The sequence below is a fragment of the Furipterus horrens genome, unplaced genomic scaffold (genome assembly GCF_987537825.1).
Source record: "Furipterus horrens unplaced genomic scaffold, mFurHor1.1.pri manual_scaffold_6, whole genome shotgun sequence".
Lineage (NCBI taxonomy): Eukaryota > Metazoa > Chordata > Mammalia > Chiroptera > Furipteridae > Furipterus > Furipterus horrens.
In genome coordinates, this window is record NW_028327176.1 from 122,167,468 (window position 1) to 122,188,639 (window position 21,172).

Below are 21,172 nucleotides of genomic sequence, written 5' to 3' on the forward strand. Positions count from 1 at the left end.
TGATGAGACTACTCTTGTCTTAATCTAGCGTTTCTGCTTGAAGGCTCAGGATCATAGTTTTTGTGTGTCTCAGAATGTACTGTCTTTCCTGGCACGGTGGTAGGTATTCTAAGAGTGAAGCTGCTGAAATTCTTTATCAGGTCAGAGAGTTTCCCATCTCTGTAGTGTGAACTGGGAGGCATAATTTTCTCTTAGAAGAGAGTCTTTTGGTATTAGGGGGACTAGAGGAACAGCAGTACTTTTCACCCAAATACATCTCCTGTCTTGGATATTCCTCTCATGCATGTACACGTACACCTCTGTATTCCTCTCCCTGAATGATTGTACCTTAAAGTGATTGGAAAGTCTGTTGGTAATTTCATCAAGCTTTTCTGTGGTTTACAGAAGTTATAGATACGGTTGTGAAGACAAAGGAGAACCCTACAGTATAGTATGGTGAACACTTTCAAAGTTTGTTTTTTGTTACTCTATCCAAATTAGTATGTGAAGAGTTCTAGAGATACATGTGTTTGAAAATAATTGTATTAACTACACATGTATTTTGTAAAATAAAAGGTTTAAAATTCTTGGATTATTCACAATTTTCAAGTATTTTTGCCAACTTTATGGAAGCATTTGTTATAGTCATGCAAAGTTACTTGAACATAAATAAAGCTTGGATAGAATGAGAATGGCCGGCAAAAATAGTTACAACTTTCTATTTACAGAAGGGTAGGAAGAAACAAGTGTTTTTTCTAGGTTTTTATATTGTCCATCTGTCCAAAAGCCAAATAATAAAACAATTGGGTGGGAGGATAAAACTCTTGATAGCAAAGAAAACATGATTGGGCTCTATTTTTAAGCTACAATTATCTTACTAAGTAATAGAGCTCTTTTTTGAAATAGTTGAAAATGTTAACCAGTATTATACCCCTCCTTCCCGAAGATTCTAGGTTAGGAAAAAAACTCATTACATACCATTTTCTGGTTTTAACCAATTTTTATATTTCATTATAATGGAAGGGAAAAATAGATGCATTGATCATCTAAAATATTAATACATCCCAAAATTACTCAAAATTTACTATAATTTTTTTCTTGGTATCTATGTGATGTCATATATTTAATCTTGGAATTCATGACATGATGTGTGAAAACATAGTGACCTGATTTAAGAGAGGCAGAGATGATTTAAAAAATTTTCCCTAATGTTCCCTGTGTACTTCCTTTCTACCCCCTCCTCTTACTCCCCTAAAGGTGGGTCATAGGTTCTTTTTGAGACCACTATAGTATTATTTTCTTCTCAGCTACTTCCCTTGTTCTATGTTTTGAAAGCATGTGGTCTTTAAAAGGCTTCTAGGCAACAAACTAAACCCTTGAGGTAAAAGCTGAAATTGTTATTTGAATAATTATGAAGGTTCATATAGCAAATATTGTAATTTATGTATAGTCATTGTTAACTGTCAGTAAATATGAAAGGCATATTTTAAAGAACTGATTCTAAAAAGCAAAAATTGAAAAATTTAAGGATAATATTTGTTAGTTAGAATTTAAAATATTACTTGAAATATTAAATCACAGTGTTGAAACTCTTTACGTATTTAGTAAGATGATTTTCATTATCTATCTGTAGTACATATGAAGATATTTGACAATGAAAATATTTAAAATTACTGTCCTTTAAATATAGGAAAGTTTTATGGTATTGATTTTTTTATGCTAATCATTTAATTTAATCTACCTTGAGGAACTGGGATTTTTAACATTCCTACTTTGACTAGTAGGAATGAAATGCTTATATAGAAGTACCGATTTTAAATGAGAGATTAAATGATGCTCAGGTTATATTTAGCACTACTTGGTAAGTTGTGTTGTCTTCCGTATTATTTTCCTGAGGATATTTGTTAATTATATTTTACATTTCTTTGTCATAGTATTTAAACAGAGGCTGCACTAGATACTTTGCTAACAAAGAAACTGACAAACAAATTTTACAGAACAGAAGAAGTCCCGAGGTATAGTAGACTTATTTTTTTAATTAAAATCTTTAATACAAAAAAATTATGTTTAAAGATATATATTTTTTATTTTAGAGCCCAAATAATATTTCTTACTTTTAGGATTATACTTTAACAACTAAAACTCATCCAGATCTCTCTGTGAGTGTATGTAGTACTTTGTGCTTGTGTTGGTATCTACAGAGCCGTGGGTTCTGGTTCTTCTTGGTCAGGCATCAGAACACTGCTCCCCTCTTTTTTTCTTTCCCCCCAGCATGAGGGTGGTGAATTGCCTAAGAATTATCCTTTGCTAGTATTTTTGAAACGTACCCTCATTTTACCCACTTGAGTTTAAGTATAAAATTTGTCCTTTATCATTGCCTGCTTCAAAGCAGAAATAAGCTTTTTAGTGGACACTAAGTAGAGTAAGCATTATTATGAATTAATGCTTATATATTAGTGTTTTCTCCTTTAAAAAATATTTAATATGTTATAAAAAGTTTTATATATAGGTCTACTAAGCGTTTACATTTCTAAGAGTAATTATTTATAATTATACTATTAAACATTATTTTAAAAATATTAATTCCTTAACCTAAAAATCTATAAACTTTATAAATGTAATATGTAATGTTTAAGTAATAAGTGGTATTATATCTACTCAGCAAACTTAAATTATAAAATACAGGTAGGGATTGATTAGAGGGACTAGTCATACTGTGTTCATATCATTAAGAGATTTATATTGAATATTTAATTGAACAAGTTTTTATTGTACTCAGTTTTTAATGCTTCTACATTTGAGAGTCAGATGCTTTTGACTCCTTTCAAAATGAGTGAGATGAATTATGTCTTTATTATATTCATAGAAAAAAAGAGAAAGCAAATGCAAATTGTCATTATTTTGAGTTCTAAGGAGTTTATTTTAAAGTTGACATTTTATCATTTTAGACACAGATGTCCAAATTATAAATTATAAACTACTTTGTTATATCCATTGTTTGAACTTTAAAAAAGTAACATTAATGTTTATTATCATATCTTTCTTTGTCATGGTAACCTTTATTTTCATAAGGCATCATCAAAATATAGCAACTGTATTCTTTCCACCAAGATAATGGAGACACGTCCTGTGGCATGGAATAATTTGAGTAAAAAGGAAAGAAAAACTGGATTTTACTCTTTAAAGAGTAACGTACTCTTGGTACTCTCCTATGAAGAAAATGTACTCTTTCTGATCCTAGTATCAGCATACTTTGTTAGTAATCTTATTCGTATTATTGAGTTGGTGTATGAAATATATAAGTAAACAATGGATTAATATGTTTAAATTACTTTTTATGTCTTCTTTATCAGGAGGATGAGGTGATCATTTTGACTAATTAGAATCCTTTGCCTAGTTCCATTTGAGTTCTTTAAGCTGTGTGTAATTTTTAGGAGAATGCAGTATTTTTAGTCTTCATAAGTGTAATATATTCATTAACATTTGATTTGAAACAGTTTTTAAATGAAGTAACCATTCAATTGAAAGACTAAAAATTCTGCATGATGTATGTTTTCTGTTAACTTTCGCTGCACCTGAATGTTTCCTTTTGCTGCTTTTAAGAATAAAATTAAATTTCTTCATCTAGACATTTTCCAGAAATTTCACACAAACATAGTTAAACATTTTAAAAGAATTTTGTGGAAAAACAATCACAGCTTCAGCTGGAAAGTCATTGGCAACTGGGAGGAAAAAGCCTCCTAGAGGTGTCTTTCATGGCCATTACTTATGCTGTATTAGCTAACTTTTACTTTTACTTCTACATTCTCAAGTTCTGGAAAATTCCTAGTCCAACCTTTCAGTGTCCAGTAACTTTTATTTTTCTCCTTTTAGTTTTTGCAGGCCTGACTTTTCTGAGTTTGTTATAGGTTCTATTAAACGAATACTTAGATTGCATGTCCTTTTAGGAGAGAAAGCGAATTCTCTCTTTTTTCTGGAATGTTTTCAGTCATTGCATAAATTCTCAGAGTGAGCATAATGCTTACTAATGCATTTTACCTCATATGTACTTACGCAGAAAGGTTTAAAAAATGATTCTCAGGCCATGAAAATTAGCCTGTTCACCATTTCCTAGTGTTGAATACTAGTGCAGTTGATGGCAGTTAACCTAAAAGGATATAATGCTAAGTGGCAGATTTAAAAATTTTTTAACAATTTTTTTGCCTCAGTTTGTTTTGACCTGTGGTTCATGTTGATTCACTTCAACCGCTTGTATTACATTCTTTTTGCTCAATTTTTATTTTTAATCTAATACCTTAGCATTATAATGCTTTAGCAGTAATATTGTAATTTAATTGGAAAACATCTCATTTCATTTTTTGACTGAAATTTTTATTGAAGTAATTTTAGATTCATAGGCAGTTAAAAGAAATTATGCAGAGATCCTGTGTATACTTTGCCTAGCTATTTAGTTTTTGAATTGTTAGAATACTAAAGTTTTTCCACTGACAGTTTATTTTTGCATGCTATATAGTGCATCAATAGACCTCCTGCATTTTTTTTCATATACTTAAATACTGTAAAGTGCAGTTAATTGATGTCTTCTTATTTTATAGTATCTTAAGGCAGGTTCCTTGAAAGATCCTCTGTTAGATGACCATGGAGATTTTATTAGAATGTGCACAGCCATGAAAAAGATTGGTTTGGATGATGAAGAAAAACTTGATCTGTTCCGGGTAGTAGCTGGTGTCCTGCACCTTGGAAATATTGATTTTGAGGAAGCCGGCAGCAGTTCAGGTTTTTTTATGGTTTTTGTTTATTTGTTTGTTTTGTTTTAAGGAGCAGTAAAATTAGAAGTTCAGTCATTTCTTTATCATATGTAAATTGAATCTGTGTACAGGGTTGTTAACGCCCAGGAGTTTCTAGAATACACAGTTACATGATGAATTATGCAAATGAAGGATGCTGTATATTAGTCATTATGAACTCTGTTTTGAAGAAATTAGTATACTGATGAAGAATAAACTCATTTTATGAAGGACAAGTAACTGACTGCCAGGGTCATATTCAGTTAAGTTTTTCAACTGATATTATACTTTCATAATAAATGCACAGAATAATTCTCTACAATCTATTAAGCTATTTTCACATTTTTGGGGGTTTATTAATTTAAACTTGAATCAGTTAATTAGGACCATTGAATACATATAAGCCCATATACTTTATTACTGGAAAATGAAAACAGATTGAGCTTTATGCAGATTGAAAAGAGCATTTAAATGCAGGCATGATGATAGCTTTTCAACTCTAAATAGTCTTACATGAAGAATAAGAATTTTATATACCTTTAAATTCTGTGAATACAGGGAGCAAATATGGCTCATGACTCAGTCTGACCAGCTGCCTGTATTGTAAAGACAATGTTGTTAGAACATAGCCAGCCACACCCAACTTACGTCTTTTATCTGTTTCAGCTTTTGTGCTACAGTGGCAGAGTTGAGTAGTTGTGACAGAGAGACTGTGTGTCCAACAAAGCCTATAATCTGACACTTCAGAGAAAAAGTGTTGACTCTTACATAAATACATTTTTTAAAAATGTTACACTGGCTCTGTTTGGGTAGCTGGTTTGGTTAGAGCATTGTCCTGATGCATCAGCGTTGTGGATTCAGTCCCTGATCGGGGCACATACAAGAATTAACCAATGAATGCATAAATGGGTGGAGCAACAAGTCAATGTCTGTCTGTCTGTCTCTCCCTCTCTCTCCCTCTCCTCCTTCCCTCCCTCCCTCCTTTTGCCCTCCTTCTTTCTCTCTAAAAATCAATAAATAAAAAGAAATCTTAGACTGAGTTAAGAAAATTATAAGCACCATTTCATATTGTAGTCAATAACATGGGCTTTGGTATCAGATCCCAGAAGCTCTCTGAGCCTTGGTTTTTCATTTGTGAAATAATGAAAAAATAATCCATGAGAAGTGCTTTTAAAGTGTATCTAGTAATAGTATGCATATAGGGAAGGCACACAAGAGTAAGGAAAAAGAAAATTTAAAAGAACATGTGTCTGCTATGTGCAAGACCCTTTATATACTGTATTTCATCATAATCTAAACTTGATAAAAGATAATGAGGTAGGGGATATTATCTCCATTTTACTCAAGTGCAACCTGTGCATAAGTAAAAGGTTATTAATGAAATTATAGATGTGAAAGCTAGGTTCTCCCCATGTGTAAATAACTCAAAGCTCCTAGTCATTGACCTTCCCATAAGTCATGATACATGAATGAGCAGATTTAAATACAGTCTTGGTGACTTTTAAATTTAATTTCCTGTGATGCTGTGAAGTCAATAACATCAGATGTACATAGCGTAGTGCTCTTGAACCAGACTGTTCACCACATATTAACTGTCTTTGTGACGTTGGGCCAGCAACTGAAGTTCTCCATCTCTGTTTCCTTACCTGTATATTGGGACGATGGTCCCTATCTCATGTTATAAAAAGGAATAGATGAGTTATATGTTTATAAAATGGTGTGAATGCTTATGTCTGGCATATAGTAATTGCACTGTATTTTTATTGAATAAGTAAAATAAAAATTCAGATTACTCCCAGTTTAAAATGAGAAAAAAAGCAAAACCAAGTATGTTCTCAGTGTGCGTTAAATTTTTTATTAGTTTTTGTGAAGGATTTAAAAATTTATTTTGAAAATTAATTAATGTTAAAACACATTTCATTTCCTCTGTGTCATTGTTATACCATGAGACCATGTGGGAGATCTAAGTAACACCAAAAGGGTTTAGAATATTTTATGAACACTTTGAAAGTGTTGCTAGAAGTGGTAAGCGTTTTCTCACCTTATGTTATTATCCCGAGGTAGAACTTGCAGATGTACGTGAAGGATCATAAAGGTGGTGTGATTTAGTTGGTTTGAAAAGCACTTAAATTGTCAAAAGGCACATAGCACATATTTACATTATCTTTTTTTTTTCTTATCAAATGTTTTTCTGTCGAATGGAAAATGGGCAGCAATAGAGAGGATTAGAATGAGGCAATAAATCAAAAGAATTAATTAAAAAGGTTATTTTTATTTTAATAGCTAAGATTTTATTATATTAGCCTTCATCCTTGCTAAGACCCTTCCTGTAGATCCAAATGCTTTCTTTCTAATTAGAATTGTTTTTTTTCCTCACTAGAGAGCTCAAATTTGGCATTTCCTTACAATCTGAAAGTGCTCTGAATATTTTTGTAATTATTTTATTAGAAAATTTATTCTCTAGTAGATTTTTAGAAGACACTGTTACTGAAAAGATATTGCATGATGGAAATGTAAAAAATACCTATTGGAACTTTCTATGCTTTTTAAGTTCCACATAACAAAAATATGTTATTATAACAAAATATTTTTTAAATGCTCAAAGAAGTTCTGCTTTGGAAGGGGTGGAGTAACATGAAAAGCTTATATTATTTTACAGTATTTTGCCTTTTTAAAACTTTTAAATAAATGTTTTCTTATAATAGCTTTACAAAATTCCTATAAATGTGTTAGAAACTTTGCAAAATAGTAAAAGAGAAGTATTTAAATAAAATTAATGAATTGGTGGTCATTTTTTTTTCAGAGTTATATAATTTTAGGTAATGCATATGTGTGTAGAAATGAAGTTTTCGGGAGTCATATGAATTTTAATGATAAAGCACTACATTTCCCCAGAGACTTAATATATAACAAAGATTAGAATTCATCATTAATGTTTTTTGCTTTCAGGGTCATAGATAAGCTTTGTCTATACCATTGTTTTATATAAGTGAGGTATACTTCTAAGAATTGGAACTTGAAAAATATGACTAATGTGACGTTATTAATTTAAATTAAAATATATTTTCATTAGGTGGTTGTAATCTGAAGAATAAATCTACTCAGTCATTGGAATATTGTGCTGAATTACTGGGCTTAGATCAAGATGATCTTCGTGTAAGTTTAACTACAAGAGTCATGCTAACAACAGCAGGGGGCACCAAAGGAACAGTTATAAAGTAAGTTCCTTAACGCATTGATCTGTATAAGTCCAGCCTTGGGGTTTGTCAAAGAGAAATCTTTTTATTTTTATTTATTTATTTTTTTTGAGAACACTGAGGTTTAGAGCTGATCTTTATGTATGAGTAATTTTTTCATAATAATGTTCTAAAACATGTGCTTGATAGATCAAAATTCTGTACATCTCACCACAATAATCCATTATAAAAAGTAACACTGATTTCCATGGTTCTTAAAGTTATTTCTTACAGATATGATGCATGGCACAAACTGGGAATTTATAAGGTAAAAGAGAGATTTATTTTTGTGCAGCTATGAAAATATAGAATGGGGCAAAAGTAATTTTATAGTTGTGAGTACATGAAACACAGTTTATTTCTATGTTATTAGTAGTTAATTATTGTACTATTTTCCATATGAACAACTTTAAACCTATTTTGGCTCCACCCTATATGAGTTGATTATGTATCAGTATTTGTTTTAGATGACAGTTCTTTTTGAAAAAATTTCAGAACTATATATTTTGAGATATAATTTATTCTTTGAAGTGTGCAATTTAGTGATTTTTAGTATATTGACAAGGTTATGCAACATCACCATTATTTAGTTTAGTTTCAGAAAGTAACTGATCATTTAAAAGTGATTTTCCTTGCAAATGGCATGCACTAAAATTTCTTAAGTAGAACTTGCTTTAGTAAAACACTCAGCAAATGGAATTTCCCCTTATCGTAGGACTCTTCATTTACAGGAAATTACAAATGACAGGAAAGTCAGAGGCTAGCCAAGATTTTTAAAATCAATAACCAAGAACATCTAGGTTGTATCTGGGCCAATGGACACATTGGTTCCATATCCTATGTTTTAGGTATTTTTGTTTTCAGTACTATAAAATGAAATTGATAATCCAGGAAATATTTTGAGGCACTGTAAGATCCTCATTTGTAGGGGAATAGTCAGATCCTCTATCTTTTGCTATCCAGGGCAGGCAATGAGTTCTAGCAACATAGTTCAGAAAAATTTTCAACAAATTAAAATAAGGATTTAAAAAAACTTTTATTCATTCAGAAAATTACACTTTCTGAATTATTACCAAGGTGTGGTTAGTCTGTTTCATTGATAAGCTAATTCCAGATCATGCTTACTCTAAAGAATACCTCAGCAAGGAGGATGTATAGTCGTGCCTTAGAGTTGCTTGTCTCCTTAGAGATATATCTGAGACCCTAGAGAAGGCTGGTAAAAGCACAAATAAGTGGTCCTCAGTGTCATTCCTCTTTCTCCCCTTTGTTCAGGAGCAGTTCTTTTATGTGTTTTATGTGTGAAGTGTTCATATAACATTCACTTTAGGAAAGGGTTTCATTGTAGGAATCATAAGTTGGCAAACCACTGTGTAGAAGGGATTCAAATGTCACTCATGTCTGAATGACTTCCAAATTTGACATTGTTTCTTTTCCTGGTGCTCCCATGGTCCTCATACTTATTTTTATGATAGCATTTAGTATGGTGTTTGTAAATTCTCTTTCATGACAGTCTATCTTCATCAGACTATCATTTTCTTGAGGACAAGGGCTGTGTGTCTGTATCTGCAGTATCTGATACTGTTGTACCATGTAGTTATTTATATTAAATCATAGAGTTGGACAGTTCAGATTTTAAGATGTAAACACTTTTTCCTAAACAATGTTAAACAAGTTACTGAACTTTTAAAGTTATTCCAAATTAAACACAATTTCTTTTGTATATAAGGAAAGTCAAAAGGGAGATTATTCCTCTCATTAATTTCTTATATATTCAGCATGTACAGTAAAGTATAAATTAAGCTTAAAAATAATTTTGAACCCGAAGTTCTTCTCAGCAATAGATTTTTAAAATCTAGCTATAGATTAATTCTTTTAGTTTTCCTCTTGTACTGTTCTAATTAGCCCCATTTGTCTGTGCCTATCCATAATGACCTTTTGTAACTATCTTGTACTTCACAATGGATATATTTAGATGTGCTTTGATCTGGGGTATCTGGCGTTATTTTCACAGTACATTACTTTGAAGAATTTTGATGGATGTGGTCTTCTTTTACAGGGTACCCCTGAAAGTGGAGCAGGCAAACAATGCTCGTGATGCCTTGGCAAAGACAGTCTATAGCCATCTTTTTGATCATGTGGTAAACAGAGTAAATCAATGTTTTCCTTTTGAAACATCATCCTGTTTTATTGGAGTCCTAGATATTGCTGGTTTTGGTAAGTATAGTTTTGTTTGTGAGCTTGTAGTTAGTTGTTGGATATTTTTTCATTCATTTTTTTCACATATTAAAAAACAACTCTTCCTTTTATAATATTTTTTACTTGGTGTATTTTCAGTTATATGTCCTTACTTACATTTCATGATTTAAATAGGAAGCTGATGCTTAAAAAAAAAAAAGTCATAGATTTTGGTCACCCTAATGCTAAAATTAAAACATGTTGATTGAAACCACTATACAGTAAGTCCTCATTTAATGTCATCTTAAGTTCTTGGAAACTGTGACTTTAAGTGAACAGATTTGTAACAAAACCAGTTTTACTATAGGCTAATTGATATAAACAAGAGTTAAGTTCCTAGGCATATTTCTGGTCACAAAAACCTCACCAAACTTTTAAATAATGTTTAATAAAATATTAAACATGGAAATAAATGTGAGCTATACATACATATAAAAAAGATGATTAAAAATAACTAAAAGGATTGTTTTCCAAACCACTTATTCCACTTCAAGGGTATGAATGGCCAGAGCCTGTCCTGCTGCTCAGGGTGCCAGGCAGGAACCCACCCTGGAGAGCACATCCTTCCATCACTTGGCACCTCCTTCACCCACCCACACTTACTCAACTTAGGCCAATTAACCTAAACCGCACAGCTTTGGGATGTACGAAGAAACCAAAGTAATCAGAAAAGCCTGTGCAGATGTGGGTTAAATGTGCAAACTCCACACAGATATTAGCCCTGCCTGGGAATTTTTTTTTTTTTTCTCATCAGTGTTTTAACGAATTAACCTTACTTGCCCTGGTCGAGTGGCTCAGTTGGTTGGAATGTCAACCCGTGCCCTGAAAGGTTGTGGGTTCAATCCACACTCAGGGCACTTGGCTAGGTTGCAGGTTTAATCCCTGGTCAGGGCTCATACAAGAGGAAACCGATCTATGTTTCCCTTTCATCTCTGTCTCTCTCTCCTCTCCCCGCCTCCCCCCTCCCTCTTCCCGTCCCTCCCTCCCTCTTCCTCTTTCTAAAATCAATAAACATATCCTTGGATGAGGATTAAAAAAATTATTTGAAAATCTACTATAGTTAGGAGATAGATACCCCTGTACTCTTAAGTGAATGCAACTGAGTAAAGGTAAAATCTCAAGTGCTACTAATAAAGAGAATTAAGTCATTAAAACCATTGAGTACGGTGTAGAGGTACAGGTTGACCTTACATATAGGCCAGGCTCATTGTGTAAAAATTCATCATTAGTGTTAATTATTAACAGATGCCAACTAATAACTTGTTTCCACTAAATGGTTAAGATATCAAGATAAATATTTGAGAACAACTGTGGGACTGTGCAACAAGAAATGTCTCCAACATCTGAATGCTACTTTATTCTGAATGAATGTATTGTAAAAATCTCAAAGTAAATCTGACTTTATTTTGGGCTTTTTCATTGTGGATGTTCTTCTGCCTGTGTATGAATGCTATTTTCCTCCTTTTAGTATGTTTACCTTTGCCAAGGGAAGGCCTAAATGTTTACATTCAGAGTTTTGCTTTAATGTGATATTTATTTTAATATATAATAAATCATTACCTTTTGTTCAAAGATAGAGAAACACTTATCACTGACTTAAGATTTCATGATCTTCAGACATTTGTTTCCTGGTCTGTTACTAGTTTTAGTATAACGCACACAATACATAGAATTATCACATTTTAGAGCTGCAGGGACTTAGAGATAATGTTATAATACAGTTCCTTCATTTTAGAAATGAGTTAGTATCCATAACTTTTTATAATTGTAATTTTGCAGATTATACAGAAAAAAATCTAAAACATTACTATTTTAAGTCCTTTAATTAAACACCTGTGTTTAAATTATGTTAAAAGTTATATTTTATATTTTACTACATGACATTTATCTCATTTTGACAAACACCTTTTTGTCAAGCAAGGTATTTTTAATACTTAATTTTAATTCCCAACAAAATTTAAGTCTTGAAACAGCATTTGGAGAGTATGGAACAATTACATGTATTTTTTTAACCTAATCTTAAATTAAGCATTGATACAATAACATTTTATCCTAAGATAAATTTATTAATATTAAGTTGATCTGATGATGACTCTTGATCCTGGTTTTATGTTTTCAGAGTACTTTGAACATAACAGTTTTGAACAATTTTGCATCAACTATTGCAATGAAAAACTTCAACAATTTTTCAATGAAAGGATTCTGAAGGAGGTAATTACCATTGCAATTTAATTTAAAAACTGCATTAATCTTTTAAGTTTCAAGGACCAGAGACATGCTGAAATTACCCTGATTGACGGGGTTTAATGTAAGGTGGCCCAAGAAGCCATAGGTGCCCAGCATAGGTCCCACTGGCTTTTACTAGCCTTGACATTCTGCATGTTTCATTTTCTGTGTCTGTTGTCTTTACTCCTGCCACTGCCAATGACTTTCTACTCTTGTCCCTGACTGCAGCATCTCCCTCCTGTCCTATGTGTCACTTGCATCTGCTCATTCTACCTGCTTCCCTCTGTCTGTGTGTGGCAGGAAAGCCACCCAGTCAGGAGATTCAGTGGGGCCATTGGCCGCAGTGCCTCTGGGCAGTGCTTTCGTGCGCTACCTGTGCACCGTCTCTGGACTGTAAGGATCTTCCCTGTAGTAAATAGGTAGCTATGGGCATGGCTGACACTCACAATCCCGAGCCTAGGAAAGTTATTTTATAATTGTTCAGAGTACAGTGTGAGTAAGGGTAGCTTTGATCAGTTGATTTGTGATAAGGCTCTCCATTTCCCCCCATGGATTCAAATTCTCCATTATTTTCCTATCAATACCCTTGCCTGTCCTTCCCTGAGCTATTTGAGATGTATTTTACCGAACAGAGGTAATAAACTTAAAAGACAACTCAGAAGTAATTTAGTCCAGCCCCTTATTTTACAGATGAAGAAATTAATTCCCAGAGTAGACCAGTGACTTCTGCAGGTTGAATTCATCTTCCTGGCTGCAGGCTTACAACACTGTATTCCCATCATATCAGCACTGCTGCTTTCTAAATTCTATTCTCTGCTTTATCTGGACTTGAAATGTCCATTTCCACTCATCTTTTTCTACATTTTTATTATATTTTGTCTTTATGGGTTTCCCAGCACATTCCAGCTTTTATATACCATTAATTATATACTATGGTTAAACCAATTCTGGCATAAATATACAGGTAAAACAAGTACTTACCAGTTAAGATAGTTTCTTTGAAAATGTTTTTATCTTCTTCCATTACTGTGTGAAGTCTTACCTGTCTGCTTTTCACTTAACATATCCTAATTCTTCCTTTCCATGCTTCCTGATTTACTGTGACGTGTGGGCTGCTGCTTTCATGCTGCGATGGCATGACTGAGTGGTTATGACAGAGACAGTGTTGCCCACAGCTGAATATGTGTACTATCTGGCCTTTTATGGAAAAAATGTGCTGACCCCTGGTTTATTCTACTGATAGATTTGACTTTAAATTACTAAAAATATCTCAAAGCCCTGGTTTTTCCTTGGCTTTGAATTTTTATACACAGATATCTGTATGTGTGTATAGCTGTTCTCCATATCTGCAAGGCGGAACATGTGCACATATGTAAATCATATGTTGTGTTGGCTGTTTAACTTTTTATTTCACATTGCTTTATGGGTAAGGATTTTGCTTCCCTGATGTTTTATAAAACTCCTCAGCCCTAAAACTAGTGTGTATGAACTTTTGTAGTCTGACTAATCAAGTAAATGTTATGATCAGAAATGGTACAAAACAATGAATCCGTTTTATATCACATGGTATTTCCGTATCCATGATTATGATTGTTTAATTTTTAGGAACAAGAACTCTATCAAAAAGAAGGTTTAGGTGTTAATGAAGTGCATTATGTGGATAATCAGGACTGTATAGGTATGTATTTTTTTAACCTCACTTTTTGGAAACGTGGGAATATATAGTGAATGTTTTTACTAGTAATTTTTCTGTGTTCTGTAACTGATATTACTGGTTATGAAAACTTATTGGAACTGTGATATTCGATGGATGTTTTTTACTTCTCTAGTATTTCTAGGAAGTTATTTTTCCTAGCAAGGCATCAAATTCAGATATGTTGAAAGTTTTCCTAAAATTTCTTTTACTTACTATGATGAATATTTTATATTCTTTAAAAGAAAATTTTCTATTACAGTTGACATTCAATATTATACTTAGTTTCAGGTGGAATATTTTCTTTCTCAAATGGCTAACATGTGAATAGTTGCTTAAGCCGCGAAGGGATATATTACATCACGTGAGGAAGTTCATAGTGTAGCCAGGCTCCAGGTGAGGTTTGCCTGGGTGTTCTGCAGACCCCGTCTCTGCTCTCTGCGTGTTGGTTGCACCCTCTGGCTGATTGCAAATGGGCTTCACAAGTTCCATGTGTCACATCCAGATAACACTGTGCAGCGTGAAAATAGGGTCTCTGTTTTCCTTGTCTGTGTTTATTAATAAAGAATCCTTCCTTTGTCACTACCCAGCTAGTGCTCAGTCTTCCTTTCTTCTCCCACCCCATCTAAAATGAACTGTTGGATAAGCCTTGCATAACCTAATATATATACATGGCAGCCTCGTGGGTAGTCTAGCAAGACTAACTTTTATTTAGAGTTTTTAACTTTGTTGAAATTAACCTGTAACCCCCTTAGAGCACCCTGGGTGCTCTAAGGTTTGTGTAATCATTTCCTTTAATTTTGCTAAGTTTAACAGAAGTTCTGAGACTTAGTTTAACTTTGTTCCATACCTATGCCATCCCTGAGACTGATGATTGCCAGAACTGCTTCTTCAGGGAGAAGTTCATGTGCTGGTCCAGCTCAAACTGCCTGAGGCTGGCTGAAGTGGCCTGGAGAACTCTATTCTGACCTCTTCATGAAATATGCTCATTATACCCTCATTATAATACTAATTTTCTGCCATTTTTGAACATCGGATATATGCATAGGCATGACTGGGCATACACAGGAATGTCCCCACCTATGCATGTGATGATAAAGCTCACCTTGATGTTTATGCATGATTTTCCTGAATAAAGCCATCTCCAGTCTTTTGTTCAGCCGGTGCCACTTTGGAAAGTGACCCCCTCCACCGCGCCCCATGTTCTTGCCTGCTGCCTCGCAATAAAATACATGCCTTATCATAAAATCTAATCAGAGTTATCTTTTGGCTAACAACTACTATGTAATTGGGCCTGGTTCAGTCCAGTAACAGTTTTGAGAACCCAATTTGACAATTGAGTCAGTAACTTGTGTACTAGATTTGGACAAGATAGTATTATACTTCTTTATAGTAGTATAACTTTTCAAAGCACTTACACATCCTCCTTGGTCCACTCAGCATTCCCTTTGTGGACCATATCCCTTCTCAGATCTCTAAGCCATTGCCTGTGTGGTGTGCTGTCCTGGCTGTAACTCCTCCCTTTCAGCCCACTTCCACATGTTCTTCATCTATTAAAATACTTCCATTTATAGCTTTGTTCAGCAATCCCCTCTCCACTCTTCACTACCACTAGTTGCCCCAAAAGTATAATTTTCTGACCAATGCAGTTAGAATCTGAATTTCTTTTTATATTTCCTATAGCTCTTAGAGTCCATCTTGTTTAACAGTTCTTTAAGCAGTTTACATTTTACAGTTATTCAGGACAAGCAGGAAAGTCAAACAACATAAATGAAAGGAACATGAAAATGTGCTGTTACTGAAGTTGTGCTGGAAACCATTTGAATAAATATCTATTAGTAGTTTTTAAAAGCTTTGCATTCAGAAGCCTCTGTAGTTTTTACATCATTTTGAAAGTAGATATCATCTGAAAGAGGAGGGATTTCTGGTTCCTTAGCTTCTTGTCCTCATCCTCACAAATAGTGATTATTATGCTAGAGACTTTCTTTAAGGAGTTGTTTTTCTAAAACCTATATTAATATATGATATTACTTTCTAATAAATTGTCAGATTTGAAATAAAATTTACTTGCTCTCCATAGTTTTTGAGACAGTACTTATAGAATTATTTGTTACATTGTTCCTGGCTAGTCCTTGTAATTTGTGGTTAGTAAATTGCTTACATATCTTTAAAATGTTTTTATCTCACTGTATTTTAATTTTTTAAAAATAGATTTAATTGAAGCAAAGCTAGTGGGAATACTGGATATTTTGGATGAAGAGAATCGCCTTCCCCAGCCAAGTGATCAACACTTTACATCTGCAGTTCACCAGAAACACAAGGATCATTTCCGGCTCACTGTGAGTTTGGCATTCCAGAGTTTAGACTTTGATTGGGAAGAGAAACCTTTAGAAAGATGGACTAGTTGTTAAATAATTAGAATCATAAGTTATGTAGGGCTTAGAGCAACTATAATTTACCCAGCATAGCATCTTCTATAGAGGGACATTTAATATCTATCTATCTAACCAACGCCCTTTTAGCTGGATGGAAAATGCATTTCACCTATTTAATATATGCAGAAAGATTTACCTGCTGTTTTTATGTTGTCCCTTTTGAGCTAAGGGGCCATTAGCTGCTTTGTTTAGTATCATGTGGCCTATTCATGTTCCATGGGTTAGCACCCACAGACACAAGCAACCAGTTGTCTGCACGTTTGTAAGATTAGCAATGAAGTCTGTGGTTTACAGTCTGACTGGCGGGAGCAATTCATATTAGTGATTAGGCAATTCATTCTGATGCTCTTTCCTAGGGAGTTTTGAATGAAAAATACAATAGAGAGGGTCATAAAAGCCAAAGCAATAGAAGAATTAGCTAAAGGGCAAAACAGACACAGAGAGCAGTAGAAATAAAATAAGAAGCATTGAACCTATACAAGACTTCAGGAAGGGATCCCCTGAAACAAGTGACCATATTCACATAACTTTTATTACAGTATATTGTTGTAATTGTTCTATTAGTTATTGTTGTTAATGTCTTACTATACCTAATTTATAGATTAAAACTTTATTATAGGTATGTGTGTATAGGAAAAAACATTGTATGTATAAGGTTCGATATTCTCTGTGGTTTCAGGCATCCATTGGGGGGTATTTGAACATATTCCATGCTGATAATGGGGGACTACTATAATCTCATCCATGAAGATAGGTCTTCTTTAATCTTACAGAGAACAACAAAAAAAGAAATGAAGAAAGGAAGAAAAAGAAAAGTTGGTTAGAGTTGCAAATGCTTCCCATATTGTTTATTGTTTTAAAATTGTAGCATAGCATAACAATCATTGCTTTAATGGTACTATGAGTTTAAGTGAATTGACAAGTATTCTTATATCATTAATTAAAATTAAGAATGTGTTAGATAAATAGATTGAATGCATTTACTTGGAAAGCTGATGTAATTGTGATAACCTTATCTAGAGATTGGATTCCACAACCACCTCTTCCATTAACCTGGACTACTTCTGTATCCTTAAATGTTTCCTGTAATATGGAGCTAGTTTCTCTTACTTCAGCAGAGATAGAAATAAAACAATATGTATCCTCAACAAAACTTTTGTTAAGATTGGAGAGGTATATCCAGTCCTTTTATTCATTGCTAACAGATTTTTGTTATGACCAGTCTATGGATCCATGATTACCTTTACCAAAGGTACTGGTTACTAGTCAACAAAATTGTGACTTTCTCTGCATTTCTCAACAGAGAACAAGAAGAAGACAGTAAATTATAATTTGTATAGACCATTACTTTTGTTGTATTTCTTTGGAAATAAAAGTATTAAAGACCATTTACTGAATACTTATCATGTGTCAGGCATTCTTCTAAGGGTTGAATTATTTTATTTAATTCTCCCCCCAGTATTCTGAGGGTAAACTCTGTTTTTATCCTGATGCTAGAGATGAGATGTGCACAGAGAGGTTAAGTGATCTGCCATGTTCAACATAGTAGGGACATGGTGGATCTGAGGATCAGGCCAGGCATTTGACTCCAGGGCCCTCACCCTCACTCATGCTGGTGTATTACCTCCCACACAGACAGGGCTGCTAGCTCTCTCACCCTGAAGAAGCCTGGTACGATTCCAAAGTCTGAGCTTTTTCATATTTAAATGAGATTGACTTTCTTAACCTTAGGTTATTTTGAAGGTCAGATTGATCTTTTATGTGAAGCATTTTGGAAACTTTTAAATATAATACAAATATGAGATATTATAATTACATAGTAGAACCCTAAAATGATTTAGTTTTCTTCAAATAGATTCAGGCTGATTGTATAAACATGTTAGGATGTTTGGTTTAGAACAGTGGGAGAGTCCCTGTGCTGATTTCAGGTATTTCTTTAGAACAATGCTTCTCAACCTTGGCTGCACCTAGGAATCACCTAATGTAAATGCTATGGGCTTTGGGAGGATTAAAAGTTCTCCAGGTGATTCTAAGTTAGCAGCCAAGGTCAAGAACCTTTTGACATAGGCTGGCAACTTCATAAAATGCCCACTATGCTTTGCATGCTTCTAAATAGTGTGATTTCTTTTTTGTCTTAATCTTTTTTTATTTCTTTAGAGATTCTAAACAAACATTTGCTAGATTTTACTGGTACTTCAAGGTTTACTAGATATTTAAAAAGCAGTATAATTGTGTAAAGTATGAACATGGTTTTTATAACTTTAAGTATTTCACCTCCCACAGGTTTTCTAAAGAGAATTATGTTAATGTATTTTTGATAATCTGAAACTGATGTGTATATTGTTTTTTTAGATTCCCAGAAAGTCTAAGCTGGCAGTTCATAGGAACATCAGAGATGATGAAGGCTTCATTATCAGGCATTTCGCAGGAGCAGTGTGCTATGAAACAGTGAGTGTAACTTATACCAGGATAAAACCATTTGATGGTGAAGCCATGCTGTGCAATATGGTCACCTGCAGCCACATCTGGCTATTTGAATTTAAATTAAGTAAAAAAAATAAAATAAAAATTTATTTCCTTAGTATATTGGCTCCACTTTATGTACTCTGTGTCCACATTGGCCGGTGGTGACCATGTTGTACAAAGCAGATTATAGACCATTTTCTATCCTTTCTGTCATCCCAGAAAGTTCTGTTGGACAATGCTGTGTTAAGGGGTATTATCACAGGATAGATCGAATTATTCTTGTTTGCTTTGTTTTTCAGACTCAGTTTGTGGAAAAAAATAATGATGCCTTACATATGTCTCTTGAATCTTTAATATGTGAGTCCAGAGATAAGTTTATACGGGAATTATTTGAATCATCCACAAATAACAACAAAGACACTAAACAAAAAGCAGGAAAACTTAGCTTCATCAGTGTGGGAAACAAGTTTAAGGTATTTGTGTTAAATATACTGCTTGAAATTTTTTTTATTGCACTTAAAATAAAATGCATTGTTTTATGCTCTATAATGGATAATGTAGGCACTATAAGAAATTTCATGAGTGAAGTTAAAGAGCAAACCCTGAATTGTTGATAATTTATTGGCAAAAAAACAAAACCAACCCTATGAAATAAGTATAGTAATTGAACATAACAGAAATTCTTGTTATTTTTATTAATATCTTCTTTCTTGGTGCTTAACATATCTGATTGCTTCTTCTAATGTTCTTGCTTCGCTTACTGTCTGGTTGACCTTCAAACCTTCTCTTTCCCATGTGTTTTCTGTTTCCTTCCTCACTCAGCAGTTTTCTTTTAGCTGGAGTAGTCCAGCTCGGGATGGCTAGAGAGGACTAGGTGAGTTGAGAGAGGAAAAGCAGGCACAGCCAGGGGCTTCAGGTAAATGATCACCTTCATAGACTCTTATTTATAGAGTGGCTGCCATGTTAAAAAGAGGCTATCTCAAGTTCATGATTCAGTTTGCAATTTATTTTCAGTGTGTTTTCTCTCATAGTGCTTTATGGGTGTGCATATTACGCTGCAATTCGACTAAAGCTTTTAAAAACTGTAAAAGATTAGTGCTCTGTGTGGCAAACCCTTCAAATTGCTTAACATAAAAGAACATTTCATTTGTTTTATTTATTTGGGATCAGGAGTTTATTCTCTGAGATCTGACAAGGAATTATCACATGATGTGTCTTAGAAATGGAACATTACTGTACTAATTGGTTCTAATTGTTGAGTACTTAGCATAAAAAAGATAATTTAAAAGTTTAAAGACTAAAGTAGTACATGACATGGAAGAAATAGAATTAATTTCTCACAAATTTCCATAAAGTATTTTTATATATACAAGAAAACTCTACATATGCCTTTCATTACATATATGTAAGTATTAAAAATGATGTAATTAAAAGTAATATTTAAGTATCAGAATACTGTGATACAACAGTGTAAACCTCCTGAAATCCCTTGTGTATTGAAATGGCCTCTAAATAACTAACTGGTTAAAGTCATGTTTATAAAGCTAGATTTTATTTTTTTTTAAGCTGAAACATAAATGGTAAGAGAAAACTTATATTTTAAAGTAACTGAGTAAAAAGTTTTTAAGTTTATGTTATATTCATTAATTATGAGTTTCTCTTGAGAAGGATTTTTTCTCTGATTTGGATATTGCTAAGTTTCTGAGTAGGTATATAATAACATTAATTTAATGAAATGGATATCATTTATTAAGTACTTTCCTCCTGTAATAGTAGGAATATAATAGTATTGCTGGTAAGAACATGAAATTTTATACAGTATAAATAAAAACATTCTTTAGATTACAGTATTCTTCTATGGTGAGACTTGAAATGCCTTAAAATTGCTTATATGTAATAAGACATATTTTGTACATTAAACTGAAAGCTGTAACTGACTGACATCATTAAAATAAACTTCAAAATATGTTTGTGTGAGATACTTTGAAATGAAATATTAACTGTAATTCTTAATTTTAAATATAATAGAATAGCTCATTAAATTAAATTCAAGTTATGTGAGGCAATAAAAGACAAAAGAGGCTAGCATTTCCAATAATATTTCAGTTGTCCAAC

General features: G+C 33.2%; 1 protein-coding gene across 6 annotated transcripts in view; it reads left to right on the forward strand.

The window, feature by feature from the left end:
• Window positions 1-21,172, forward strand: part of MYO6 (myosin VI) — a 142,502-nt gene that overhangs the window by 83,729 nt on the left and 37,601 nt on the right. For all 6 annotated transcript variants that reach the window (XM_090282678.1, XM_090282680.1, XM_090282679.1 and 3 more), the window contains exons 10-18: window positions 1,914-1,994; window positions 4,575-4,755; window positions 7,840-7,984; window positions 10,059-10,216; window positions 12,357-12,448; window positions 14,069-14,141; window positions 16,368-16,495; window positions 18,944-19,039; window positions 19,357-19,530. In XM_090282678.1, coding sequence (XP_090138804.1) covers window positions 1,914-1,994; window positions 4,575-4,755; window positions 7,840-7,984; window positions 10,059-10,216; window positions 12,357-12,448; window positions 14,069-14,141; window positions 16,368-16,495; window positions 18,944-19,039; window positions 19,357-19,530 — 1,128 coding nt within the window. The remainder of the gene's footprint in view (window positions 1-1,913; window positions 1,995-4,574; window positions 4,756-7,839; window positions 7,985-10,058; window positions 10,217-12,356; window positions 12,449-14,068; window positions 14,142-16,367; window positions 16,496-18,943; window positions 19,040-19,356; window positions 19,531-21,172) is intronic.